Raw genomic sequence first — 13,666 nt, forward strand, 5'->3', positions numbered from 1 at the left:
GCACTAGTAGTAGTAGTAGTAGTAGCAGCAGCAGCAGCAGTAGTAGTAGTAGTAGTAGCAGTTGTAGTGGTGGTAGTAGTAGCAGCAGCAGTGGTAGTGGTAGTAGTAGCAGCAGCAGCAGTAGTAGTAGTAGTGGTAGTAGTAGTAGCAGCAGCAGTAGTAGTAGTCGAGCAATAGTAGTAGTAGTAGTAGTGGTAGTAGTAGCAACAGCAGCAGCAGCAGCAGCAGTAGTAGTAGTAGTGGTAGCAGTAGTAGTAGTAGTAGTAGTAGTAGTAGTAGTAGCAGCAGCACCAGCAGTAGTAGTAGCAGCAGCAGTAGTAGTAGTGGTAGTAGTAGTAGTAGTAGCAGCAGCAGCAGTAGTGGTAGCAGTAGTAGTAGTAGTAGTAGTAGCAGCAGCAGTAGTAGTAGTAGTGGTAGTAGTAGTAGCAGCAGCAGTAGTAGTAGTGGTAGTGGTAGTAGTAGTAGTATAATATACAAGTATATAAATGCATTCAGCTTCCCAGCCAAATGACTTTCGATATTTAGAGTCTAGATACTTCAAACTGTTACTTTACGCCTATGTTGTCTTGATATGCATGTATTAGTACATGTGTGATAGGAAATGATTGTCAATAAAGCTCAATTGAACAGAGCAGAGGGGGAGGAGTGGGACTGAGACAGATTGCTGTAGAGAGAGTTGAGAGGCAGGAGAGAAATTCAAAGAGTGTGGTGAGTAAGAGAGAGCGAGGCTGCGTCACACACACACACACACACACACACACAGAGAGAGGAAGTGTGCGTTGGCCGGCCCTGCCTCTGTCCCTCCCTCACGCTCTCTCCTTTCTCCCCCTCCTTGCGTCAGCAGCAGTTAAAATGTCGGCCGTGTAGCTCGTCCTCTGCTCTGCTTTCTTTCCCTCTTGGCCATCTGTCTTTTCTTGCCACAAGAAGAAACCACACCGCTCTTGTTCTCTCGCTCTCTCTCTATCTCTCTATCTCTCTGCCCTTTTTTCTTACCCTCGTCATCCTTCCTTTTCTTCCTTCCTACCTCTCCCCCCTTGCTCGCTGGATCAAAGCTAGTTTTGTCAAGTGTTTTTCTTCAGAGCCATTGCTCCTTGGCGTTGCTTGGAGACGGAGGAGAGAGGTAACGTTACAGATTTCTATCCCCTGCAGTCGCACACATCGCTGCCGTTTGCCATCGGAAAAGCAGAGTTGAGTTTGATCCGTGCGACTAATGTAACAAACTGAGCCGAGGACGTTTCCTAGAATAGGCTGTATGGTCTTCCTAATCTCCTCTGTCCTAGATGTCGACCTGTGTGTGTGTGTGTGTGTAGCCTGTAACAGTCTCTGAAGATGCTGTTAGCATTATAACTAGCTTCCTCCTTACTACTTAATACCCGCTACAACTACTGTTGTTGTCTATATCAGTGGTCCCCAACCACCGGGCCGCGGATCATTTGGTACCGGGCCGCACAGAAAGAATAAATATTATATTATTTCCGTTTTATTGATTATCAGAGTCTGAAGGAAGTTTTATTTTGAAAAATGACCGGATTCTCTCGCAATTTCATCCGCCTGTGTCTCTTGACAAGACGCTTGTCTCGGTCACGTGATAAGTTACCTCAATAATTAAGCCCGCAAGCTCGTGAAAATGAGTAAAACACTTTTGGAGAGCTTCTTTGCAAAGAGAAAAGGTCAGTAAGGAGACAGAAGAAGAGCTACAACTTCCAAGAAGGCTTCATTTAACAGACAATATCAGGACTCTAATTAAATATCAGGAGTAATTCTGACGCGCTAAACCCGCTCTGCAGAATATGTGGAGACATTGGAAGATCAGCTGCTGGAGGTTGTAAATGACGGTGGCCTTAAAAGTATGTTTGAGACAACAACTCTGCTGGTGTTTGGATTAAAACCAAGGCTGACTATACTGAGATCGCCACTAAAGCACTGAAAACCCTGCTTCCATTTCACACATCCTCTTTGTGAAGCGGGATGTTCTGCAGTGACGGCAATCAAAACAAAACGGAGTAGACTGGACATCAGGAACAGACTTGGTGTCAGTGTCTCCATTATCCCAGATGGGACCGTCTCGTTGCAGAGAAACAAGCTCAGGGCTCCACTGATTCAGCGTTATTGTGAGTTGCATTTTATATTTGTTTTCATGCCGATCGTATCATTTTATTTCGTCGTGTTTTCCCGCCACACCTTGAAGGCCGGTCCGTGAAAATATTGTCTTACATGAAACCGGTCCGTGGTGCAAAAAAGGTTGGGGACCTCTGGTCTATATCACAGCTCTGTCATATATGATCTTGCACTATCTGTCGTGTGGTTGTAGAGTCGATCGCTCCGTTGTGTTCCAGAATGTTGAGTATTGTGTTAATACTTGATTTACACAGAAATATTGTAGATTTAAGAAGACAAGAAGTACGATAGTCCCAGTGGATTCCAGTTTATTCCTTTGCCCCCCCCCCAACAAAATGTACTTACAAAAGTTAGTGAAGTTGTCACAAGAAGTAGTAACCAGCTTGTGAAACAGTTGTAGATGTTCTTCTGTGTCTCTGGAGAAGCTTGAACAAGAGTGAGAGATCAAACCCAATGAAGTCATCAGGGCCGTCAAGTCCAGCTACCAACTGTGGGTGTGGAATTGGAAAGATGTGGGCCAGTCTCTAAGGCCACGCCCCCTTTTGGTGGAAAAGTATTGCGTTGTCACATAAGGAGAGAAACAGGAATATGAATCATATTCATAACGGAGATCAGAGGCATATACCACATGAATATTGACTGTCAGTGCGGCACACAGCTAAATGATGCTGGTTACAGTTAGTCCTGATGGATCTCCCATCCATCAGGAGTGGGAGGCTGCTGCAGTACAGTCATACAGTACAGCAGCATCAGACGCCATCTCAGCCTGCATCAAACAATTGGCTATTAACAGGTCGGTTACTTATCTTTATGATACCTGGGGATTCAGCCAAATAGCATCATCCGGCTGCTGGCTGAGTCATTGATCAGCTTGGATGGGGGATGACTGAAGGGATGTTGTTCAACAAAGAAATGAATAGATACAAACTCTTTGAAATCCCAATCCCTGATCTGTCTCTGTGGGACCTTTGGTTTTCAATCCCGTAAAAAATGGCTTGTTCCCAAAGTGCCCGTCTGTTCTATGAAAGACGCCCTTTAGCTGCATTGCTGGAAGTGTTGGATCTAGCATTTCTGGAGCCAAACTAATGTAACGTTGGGATATCTCCCTCTGTGCCGCTTTGAATCTGTCTCTTGCATGTCCCTCAACTTTATCGAAGTGCCATGCTAAATGACTGATGTGCCCCATTCATCATGCTTGATGAGCTTTGGAATGCACCTCAAGGCGTATCCCTGACAAGATGACAGAAGTAACTGACAACGTAATTCCATCATCTTGACAGTTATTAATCTAACAGCAGTTTACGGAGACTGATTTGTATTTTATGTTGTTGCCTTAAACCTGAATACCTCTCCTGACCATCAGGGGGCGACTCCTCGTTGTATAGAAGTCTATGAGAAAATTACTCTTCTTCTCTCTTGATTTATTCCCTCAGTAAACATTGTAAACATGAGTTTATGGTCTCAATCTCTAGTTTCAAGTCTTCTTCAATACAGCATGATGTTCATTTTGTACATGATGGTCCATTTAGAGTCAAACAGACCATAAAGCAGGGGATGCTTTAGGGCGGGGCTACACAGTGATTGACTCCTCCTTTTCAGCAGGTATATATTTTGCTCTGTGTCCTAAACTCCAATAAGTGCAGCGTCTTGTCCCCGTTTGACTGTATATGCGTTTGTATTTCGATTCCTCGTCTTCTCTCAGGTTGAAGCCATCCTTCCTCATTGTTAATGCAGTTTGTGTCTGGCAGTTGTCACGACTCTCTGGAATGCTCCCCCCACAAACTCAATAATTAAAATCTTTATACACTTGCCTTTTTGGAACAGATGGGCTGTCTACTGTGGAGCTGTTTGTTGCCTGATTAACAGCTGTGTAATTCTGCTATGTGGCGTTGAACATAGCATGGCCTTTATTTGTTTGGAGCATGGTTCTTTGGGATGAAGGTCAAGATGAAGGTCTGTGGTGCTGTCTGATGTAGCTTGTTACTGTGGGGCTGCCAGCAGTAGCTGTTGCTGATGCCGGCTGCTGCCCTGTAGAGGAGAACAACTTGAATGTGGTGGTGGCACTCAGCCACCTGTTTGATGGAGAGAAACATTATTCCTGTTCATTCATCCCTCACCCCCCTTCAACCTGTTCTATTTAGATTCATGGGTGGAATCTTCACAGGTTGACCCTCTAAACCCCAGTCACACCAAAGCAGTGACGCCAGTCACAGCCGGCCCATCTCAACCTTCATTTCCTTATTGTTCAGTGTAAATACAAGCGCTTCCTGTATGAAAGAGGTGACAAATCATGTTTCTATCTTTCATCAGACATAGAATCTGTCCCATGTGAATTAGTTTTTTTAAAATATCACAAAACTATTTTTGCTCTTTGGAGGCCAAATCACAGAAGGGGGGACTTCAATATTGCTGACATGCTTATGGATTAATGATGAGGTCATTGACAGAAAATCAATATTCAACTATTTTGGTAATTTATTAATCTTTTGAGTCATTTATTAAACAGAAATGCAAAACAGTGGCGCAACAGAATGCTTTCATTCACTTGATGGGTATCAAATGAAGTAGAAACGACTGCACTAAGTTAGGTACTTTACTCTATTCCATCGCGATCACTTGTAGTGTACTGGTATTGTTACCGATATCCTCATTTTTCCAACGATAACCAAACTCTTTATCGGAGGAACAAGGCCCCGTTAGTGGCCGATCCCAGGGGGCGTACATCACCGTGATTAACTCCCGATACTCCTGACTCCCCGAGAACAGCTGATTTCATATCTGACCCGTTTCCAGTTCACTTCTCCACACGCTAGTTACCTCTCAAATATATGAAATATATCAGCTCTCAGTAGGTATCGTTGTTTCATCCACTTCTTCCGGCTTCAAGCTATCGTTCTAGTACCAGCCTTTAAAGCCTATCGGTCGACCTCGGCTATGAACCGCCCACTGAAATCTAGATCCAGGTGGGTATTCTATGAAGGCAAATCACTGTCAAAATCCGAGAGCGCAAATGAGATCCACGCGCGCGTGTATTTTACTTTAACGAGCGCTTTTACGTCACTCCGCGAGCAAAATTCACTCTCGCACGAGCAAAAGTCGCTCCCGAAGCTTTAACCCGCTCGCTCCCGAAGCTTTAACCGGCTCGGTCACAAAGCTTTAACCCGCTCGCTCCCGAAGCTTTAACCCGCTCGCTCCCGAAGCTTTAACCCGCTCGGTCGCGAGTCTTTTTCCTGCTCGCTCGCGAGCAGTTTTTCTTTTTGACAGTGAGTAGTCACCAGTGTATCTCTACCAGTGTCACCAGTGTATCTCTACATCTAATTGGTTACAATCCTCGTCTTGGGATAAACCGGATATCACTCTGACGCTCGGGGGAGATTTTCAGATTGCAGGTCAGGGGCAAATAATGTACATTTTACTGCACGGGTACTTTTACTTTCTGCACTTAAAGTACATTTTGCTGACAATAACATTGACTAAGGTTTTGAATGCAGGTATTTTACTCGTAATGGATTGTTTCATCAGTATGGTATTAGTATGTTTACTGCAGTGAAGGATCTGAATACTTTTTCATCCCCTTATTACTTGTCAGTGATTTAACAGTTCATATACAAACGGTGGTCCCTAATCTTGGCTCCAGATCTTTGAGCAGGTCCAAATTGTTGCTCATATTATGTACAACTATATTATATCTCTTCTGTAAACACAACACTGTGATTAAATATGATCATATCATGTTTTAAACTTTTAATCAATTAAGATCAAAGAGTTTCTTTGAGCTGTTTGTCACAAGAGGTTTGAGTATCAAACACACATTGTCTGTAATAGAATGGAGTGAATTTAAACAATCTGAGCAACTTGACTTTAACACATTTTTTATTATTGTATTTCATCAGCCTCTACAGTCTGAAAAGTTTACAAAACCTGTCAAACAAATGTAGAACATCCTGGGATGTAGTGGAGTGTTTAGTGGCGGATTGAAAACCACCTCTATCAGACCGCGTCTGAGTCAGAGTGATATCCGGTTTATCCCAAGACGAGGATTGTAACCAATTAGATGTAGAGATACACTGGCGACTGGGTCCGCCCACTCACTGTCAAAGGAAAAATAGCAGGAAAAGGAGTCGCAAGCGAGCAGGAAAAGGAGTCGCGAGCGAGCGGGTTAAAGTTTCGCGAGCGGCTTAAAGTTTCGCGAGCGGCTTAAAGTTGCGCGAGCGGCTTAAAGTTTCGCGAGCGAGCAGTAAAAGGAGTCGCGAGCGAGCAGGAAAAGGAGTCGCGAGCGGTTTAGAGTTTCGCGAGCGAGCAGGAAAAGGAGTCGCGAGCGAGCGGGTTAAAGTTTCGCGAGCGAGCGGGTTAAAGTTTTTCGCGCGAGAGTGAATTTTGCTCGTGGAGTGACATAAAAGCGCTCGTTAAAGTAAAATACGCGCGCGTGGATCTCATTTGCGCTCTCAGATTTTGACAGTGATTTGCCTTCATAGTATTCTACCTGCACCAGTTAACCCTATAGCTTTCCTGATGATGTAATTAGAAACGTAACATCCTGGGCCCCTGGGTGAGCACCCAGTACATGTCAGATGACACCAAGGAGGAGAGAAAAGGCTTCCCATCTACGCTCTCTCTCCCATGGAACCCCTCTGATGTGGTGTTATTCATGAAATGTTCATCCAGGCTCTTACATATATAACTCTCTGACTCTATCTGCCTGTGTCTCTCTCTGACCCTCATCAGATAAGCTTTAGTGTGTGTGTGTGGCATAGCCTCTCTAGGTCACTTGGCGATGCATGAGCTCCATCATCAGCTCTTCATCTCCTTTACATTCTGATGCACTTTTTCCGATCAATTATTCAACACTCGAGGAACAGCAGAGAATGTGTTGCCTTTACTTTCCTCAGAAAGGCGTTTTCTCATGTTTGTCCTCTTAAGTCATTCCTGCCTCATAGTTTGTGTGTGTGTGTGTGTGTGTAAATATGCCTCGTCACCGTGTCTCTGGTTCTCTTTACGGAGACATTAGTGTCTCTGTGTGTCCACCGGTTTGAATGTGCGTGGACGAGAACGCGTCTCATCCACTCTGCTGCTTCCTGGAAATGCTTTGCTTGAAATACGCAGTGACTGAATGCTTTTTTCCCGGCACACTGGCAGATGTGACCCAATTGCGGTTGAGTGGGATGTGTTTGTGTGTGTATGTATGCGTGTGTGTTTGTGAAGTCCTTTAGAGGGGATGGAGGGACTGTCAGGTCCTTCCAGTTGGAGAGAGAGGAATGAGAGCAGCGATCCACAGATGGCAGCCGTGCTCTGTGGTTGAGTCTCCAAATAAAATGTCTTGCATCTCTCCTGACATGTTTCTGGGCCTAGATCAACCCAGAGCAGGTTGAGCAGCACACATCTGCCTATCATCAGCTTCACTGTTCATCAATTCACAGTCATGTACCTAGATGAACATCCTGCTGGGCTGTTATTTGTAGTCTTTCTTTAGCTGTCAAAGTCAGCAAAAGGCTGCTTTTTGACTGCGTTGGTCTTAATTCGATTGATAAAGGAGTCTTTACAAATTAAAGAATATACACAAAACCAATTTGTTCCCAAAGAAGGAAATTAAAAGACGAAGAAGCAAAGCTCTGACTGCTAGGTGTGAGTAGTACACAATACAGCCAGACGTTACGTGACTTATTACTGAATTTGGAGTCATACAAAGATCCATTTCATTAGGAGCTGTTTTCCAGTACATGCCGTCTCATTAACAGATGAGATTTCATGGAAATGGGAATTTGAACCTTTACTATTCTATGGCAACTTTTTTCAAAGCACTCATTGCGCGTCATCGGAGTCTTCCACAAGCTGCTAGCTCGACAGCTGTGAGTGCTAACAGCCATGTTCGTTGTTTGATGAATGTTGGGGGGAATGTGGAGGGAAAAATCTCCCCACGATGAAAGTGCAAGCCAGCCCACGTGGACTGCTAGCTTTGCAGCCACACGGCGCTAAAAACGTTACCGAAACTGGTTTACCGTTAAAAGGAATTTAATCCTGCAAGTACAGTTATACAATGGAGTACATTACTCCCATGAAATATTACACAATTTAACCCACTTTGGAAAAAACTCTTCCCTGATCCCAGGAGACACATCTGTCCCAGGATCCTACACTAAGAGAAGAGAATAACGCTTCCTATCCCCGCCCTCATATCCGTTCGCAACTCCTCCCCTTCCGTCGATCCCACTATCTATTAGCTAACTTCCCTGTGCACTTCTGTAAACGCCTGTCTTCAAGTCTCTCTTTCCCTGAGTTCCTAACACATTCAATGACAGTTGACAGTGACAGTTCAATGACATACAATCAGTTATTGCTTAATCCCTTCTATGATAATCCTTCAGTATAAAGATAAACTTCTGCAACTTTGGCAAAAGCTTCATGTCTTTAGTTCTACTTTTAGCTACTAATCCTAAAACGCTTTATGCTTTTCTTAATTATGCATTTCCAAAACACTTATGATTATGACTAAATATGAATTATCAAATATGAATCATTAAACACTTATTATAACAACTAAACACAGTTCTACACTCAAATTTCCTACAGGAATCGCTCGATTTCTGGGACGTTCGGAGCGAGTGATGCTACTTTGGAAAAGAGTTGGCAACACTGCACTGGGTTTTTCAGGTGGAGGATGTTTTAGATCTAGCGTGCTCTTGCTGTTTTCTCCAATGTTGCCCGACACAAGCTGACTTGGAAATACTAGTTTGACAAACTCATCTCAATTCACGGTCCACTTCCTATCCCTCTCCAGCGGGCCCTCTCTCCTGTCTTACAGGATTCGTCCCTGATGGAGTGCAAACGATAGACTCAATGTCCGCTTTCTCTGCAGCTTGCAACCGCATCCTAGAGTAGAGCTCCATCAGCAACATCTTACCAGAGACATGTCTGATCAAATGTCTTGTTGAAAGTGAGTAAGTGGGCCCTTATTTAATCGAAGACCTGCATCTGTTAGTCAGAGTGGGATTGGACAGCAGAGCATTTCTTCTGCTGCTCCTTCAGAACACACACACACTCTCTGCAGCGGTTGTCACGGTAACAAGCCGACTTCCTGTGTTCAGTATTAACAAACTGTAAACCTCGTCATTTGCACTGCCTCTACCCTACAATAGAAGAAGTCCATTTATATGTTGGGTCGTTCATTAGACTGCTTTTATCTTACTTTCCTGTCACATGTAAACAACAACAAATAAACAGCAGGGGGGCTTGAAGATCATCAACCGCCACTGTTAGATCCTGGGGTACTTCTGGCCCGATACGGGGCTACTTACTGACTCAGCTCTCTATTAAAAGATTGTCGAGCTGGTGTTCTTGCGAGGGAACTCGCCTGGCTCTTCTAACTGCCGTTACTCCCGACGTCTACCCTGCTTCCTCCGGTCTGAGTGCGCTCAGCAGAGGGGCCAGCCTCGCCCCGGGCGCTCCTACCAGTCGCGTCGGTTATGGCAGCTTCCCTCTTCTGGATCCGTGCTCTTGGTAAATGCCAGGTTAGGTTTTAACGGCTAGGATTACTTCTAAAACCGTAAGGGATTGTTAAGTGGATTCGGTCTCTAGGATAACCTTACAGAACTCAGTTGTTGGACATACAATGGATTTAACTTTTTACTGCCACGAGGAACTTTTACTACTTGAGCAAATAAATGCACTTGAGAATTTTACTTTAAATGCAGATTAGATATTTGTTGCAGGTTATATTTAGTTAGTTAGCAAGGGTTAAGGTGCAGCTCACATAAAATGTTACTACACTTGATTTGTTACTTTCATTTTCTTCTTAGATTATACTCATTGGTTTTAGATGCCGAGACGGCTCGGTTGGAGCTGGATCTTCAATGGTTCGGTCAAAAAGTTCTTTTGGAGTTGTTAGGAGGGAAGGTCCGGCCGGACCCTCGGATTCCTCCTGCTCTCGCAGCGGAGTCCGTTCAACAGCCCTCAAGGCTCAGTACAAAGTCTTTCTAGGGCTGCTGTGTTCCTCCGTTGTTCAGTTGTTAAAGTCGAGCAGTGGGGAGAGGAAAATCTCCGTCTTTCAATTCTTTGTTCACGAATAGCGGTCTTCTTTCCGTGAACAGAGATGAAGTCCTCGAATACTTCAGTTGCAATTGTCCGTATCTTCTTCTCAGAGCGTCTGGACGGCCCGTGCAGAAATCCCGTCTTGCTGTTTGCAAGTTACTTCTTTTATAACACTTTTGGGCTGCCTCTCGCGTCTGTCCCCCCTCTTCCTCAACACGGCCTCCCTCAGCCCATGATTAACATGACATCATTGATTTGGTGCAGTGCTTCGAAAAGTACCTACATTTTGTGTGTGTGTGCATGACGAAATCACCCCAACTTCCCTGTCTGGGTGCTTACTTAATTAAGCTCTGCGCGTGTCTGGGTGTTCAACATCTGTTGCACTTCCCCTTTTCCTACACTCACACATTTCTAACACAGATTAGTTATCATAATCACAGTTACAGTTGTTATAATCAGTTACAGTTGTTATAATCAGTTACAGTTGTTAATCGCTTTATTCAGCACGCGCTTGCTTTTAAAACACTTATTAGATTTCTCTCCTCTCTGCAGCCGTTATTTTCTTAAGGCCTGCACTCAGCTCACTTCCTCTTTCTCCGTACTTTCTACACAGACTGCACTATACTCAGATACACATGTTATTATTATCAGGTTTACATTTGTTAAATCACTCTATGTATTAAGCATTCGTTATGTAACGATCATACACTTTCTTTCGATTACACTTTATCTATTGATTTCTGAGTATATGCTTTATGCTTTTTATATCCTGACCTTCCCCTGATCGTGTCGTATGTATCCAAGGCGGCTTTCTCTGTGAGCTCAACTCTTCTCGACACCACAAACATGGAGGGATTGAGGGGGCGGGGCTTCCTGTCTGAATCCTACTTTTCTACAAGCCTGAATTAGCAGGCCTGCTGGTTTCTCTTCAGATCACAGTAACTCCAGTTGGTAAAGTCACAGCTCTGGGTATCCAGCAGCAGTCGCCACAATGACAGAGGAAGCACCAATGACGTTGGGCGCTTTATCGAGGCCTTCAGGCTCTCCGGAAAAATAAGACTCTTTCTGCTACCAAAGGAGGGACAGATAAATAAATGACGCCGTACTCGACTGATGTGGAGCGCTGGAATAGAGAATGAGAAGTGATGCGGTTAAGACGACTCTCTCCAGTAGTTTGACTGCACTACATTCACATCGGTACAGATGGACATGAAGAGGAAATGTGGACGTCTGTCTCCTACGAGCGCTAACAGCTGAGCTCAGGCGGCCGCAGGCTGACAGACATCACCAGCGAGAGAGAGTGTGTGTGTGTGTGTGTGTGTGTGTGAAAGCAGCAGCATCAAAGTGGAGCGTACTGCCTTTGAACTGTCAGCCTTCCTCTACTTATTAATGTATTCACGGCTCCGTCTCTTTCTCCTCTCTGCCTCGTTTCATCCCGTCCTCCCTCTAATCTCTTCTTCTCTCTCTCTTCACTCCTGTGTTTCCTCTGCCTCAACACTCCCACATCCTGATTTACAGTAGCGCACCAGCCACAATTATTTTTCATCATCCTTTAATTGTGTCTAAAAACAAATCTGTTTTCTCGGTAAATCGATTTATGGTTTGGTGGAAGACAATGTCCCAGTTTCTCAAAGTCCACGGTCTTTAAATGTCCTGTTCTGTAAGTCCAAAGCCCGGAGATATCCAGTTAGATACGACATGAAACAGAGAAAACTCTCCATATTTGAGAGGCTGCTAACAGCATTTTCTGCCATTTTGGCATGAAAATGTCCTTAAATACTCAAACGATTATCAAAATAGTTTTTCTGTCGATCGACTTATTGATAAGTCGACTCATAGTGTTTCGTTCTACCTGCATTGTAATTGATGCCTCAGCCTCTTGTGTCCTTGTTTCTGTGCTGCTGTTGACGATGCTGTTTGTTTGTGTGTGCAGGCGTTTAAGCCAGTGGTGGAGAAGAGCCTGCTGTCATCGGTAACAGCAGTGGAGTTCTTGTTAGACCGACAGCTCGACTTCCTGTCTGACCATTCAGCCTTCCAACCGTACCAGGTAAGGGTCACACTCACACTGCAGGATGCACCACGTGGTCATCAAGCCTTCCAGTTGATGATTCCTACAGATCTCTGCTTTTAACGAGTAAAAACAGGAAAGACATTATGGCTGTGTGTTGGCAAGAGCCAGGAGATACGACACGTATCATGACACATTTAATACATCGAGACAGAATAAAGATCACACGGCATGACATCTACACAGCAGGACTTTGAGAGGGCACGTGACTGCATGTAAACTATTAATTCAAAATCTGCGGAGTTTTGAGAATCGATCATCAGAGTCACAGAACATACAAGAGAAAGAGAACAAGGGCAGACGGAAAATGCGTTGGAATGCTGAAAGCTGAAATGAATCTCAAAAACATTGCTGAAAATAGATATCCAATTTTTAAAAGATTGCAAAAAGCTTAATAATTCAAAAAGTTGAAAGATTACAAATATGAAGTTATGTCACCCCTCTCCTGAAAGAGCTAAACATTTTGATATTCGAACGGTTTCTGTAGCTTAAAAGAATTCCAGCGGTAGTGATATTTGTTGTAGTAGTAGTAGAAGTTGTAGTAAAAGTATTATTAGCAGTATAAGTATTAGTAGCATTTGAATAAGTACTAGCTGTAGCAGTAGTGATATTTGTAGTAGCAGTAGTAGTAGAAGTTGTAGTCGAAGTATTAGTAATTAGAAGAAGTAGTAGAAGTAGTAGTATCAGTAGTCATAGTAATAGCTGTAGTAGTGGTCGTAGTATTTTATATAACAGTAGTAGTAGTAGTCGTAATAGTAAAGTCAGTTTTTGAAGTAGCAGTAGTAGAAGTACTAGTAGCAGTTGTACTAATAGCTGTAGTAGTATTAGTACTGGTTATTAGTACTGGTAGTAGCAGGAATAGCAGTTGTGGTATAAGTAATAATAGTAGTGGTAGTGGTAGTAATAGCAGTAGTGGTAGTAATAATATTTAAGGTAGCAGTAATAGCAGTAGCAGTAGTAGTAATAGTAGCAACAGCAAAAGTTGAAGTAGTAGTAGTAGTAGTAGTAATACTTGAAATATTAGCAGTAGTAGTAGTTGTCGCAGTAGTAGTAAGAGCATTCATTATTTCAACAAAAAAGCCAAATTTTGAGATAAACGTTTAAATACAGTTAATCCATGAGGCTTTTATTTTGAAAGGGTGGGACTGGGTGGGGGAGGGAGGGGGAGAGGAGACATAATCATCATGTTTGACACATAAACAGAAGTTATTAAATGACAGGCTTCATCACAAGCAGTTCAGTTAGAATTCACTCTCTGGGGCTTTTATTTTGAAGTGGGGTGTGGGGGAGAAGGGGAGAGGAGACAGAATCATAATGTTAGACTAGAAAATGCATTTCCTGCTGAATGATGAGCTGAAGGAGCTGAAGATTTTGATAGTTGAACGGTTTCTGTAGCTTAAAATATGAAGGAGCAGAAGAGTTTCAAAAAAAGGGGGACGGAAGAAATAGTGGAAC

The 13,666-nt window shown here is 43.6% G+C and overlaps 1 protein-coding gene across 2 annotated transcripts in view; it reads left to right on the plus strand.

Annotated features, from left to right (window-relative positions):
- jmjd1cb (jumonji domain containing 1Cb) overlaps positions 1–13,666 on the plus strand; it is a 140,411-nt gene that overhangs the window by 77,444 nt on the left and 49,301 nt on the right. For both annotated transcript variants that reach the window (XM_079293659.1, XM_079293660.1), the window contains exon 3: positions 12,077–12,190. In XM_079293659.1, coding sequence (XP_079149785.1) covers positions 12,077–12,190 — 114 coding nt within the window. The remainder of the gene's footprint in view (positions 1–12,076; positions 12,191–13,666) is intronic.

Source organism: Melanostigma gelatinosum (genome assembly GCF_949748355.1).
Source record: "Melanostigma gelatinosum genome assembly, chromosome: 21".
Taxonomy (NCBI): Eukaryota; Metazoa; Chordata; class Actinopteri; order Perciformes; family Zoarcidae; genus Melanostigma; species Melanostigma gelatinosum.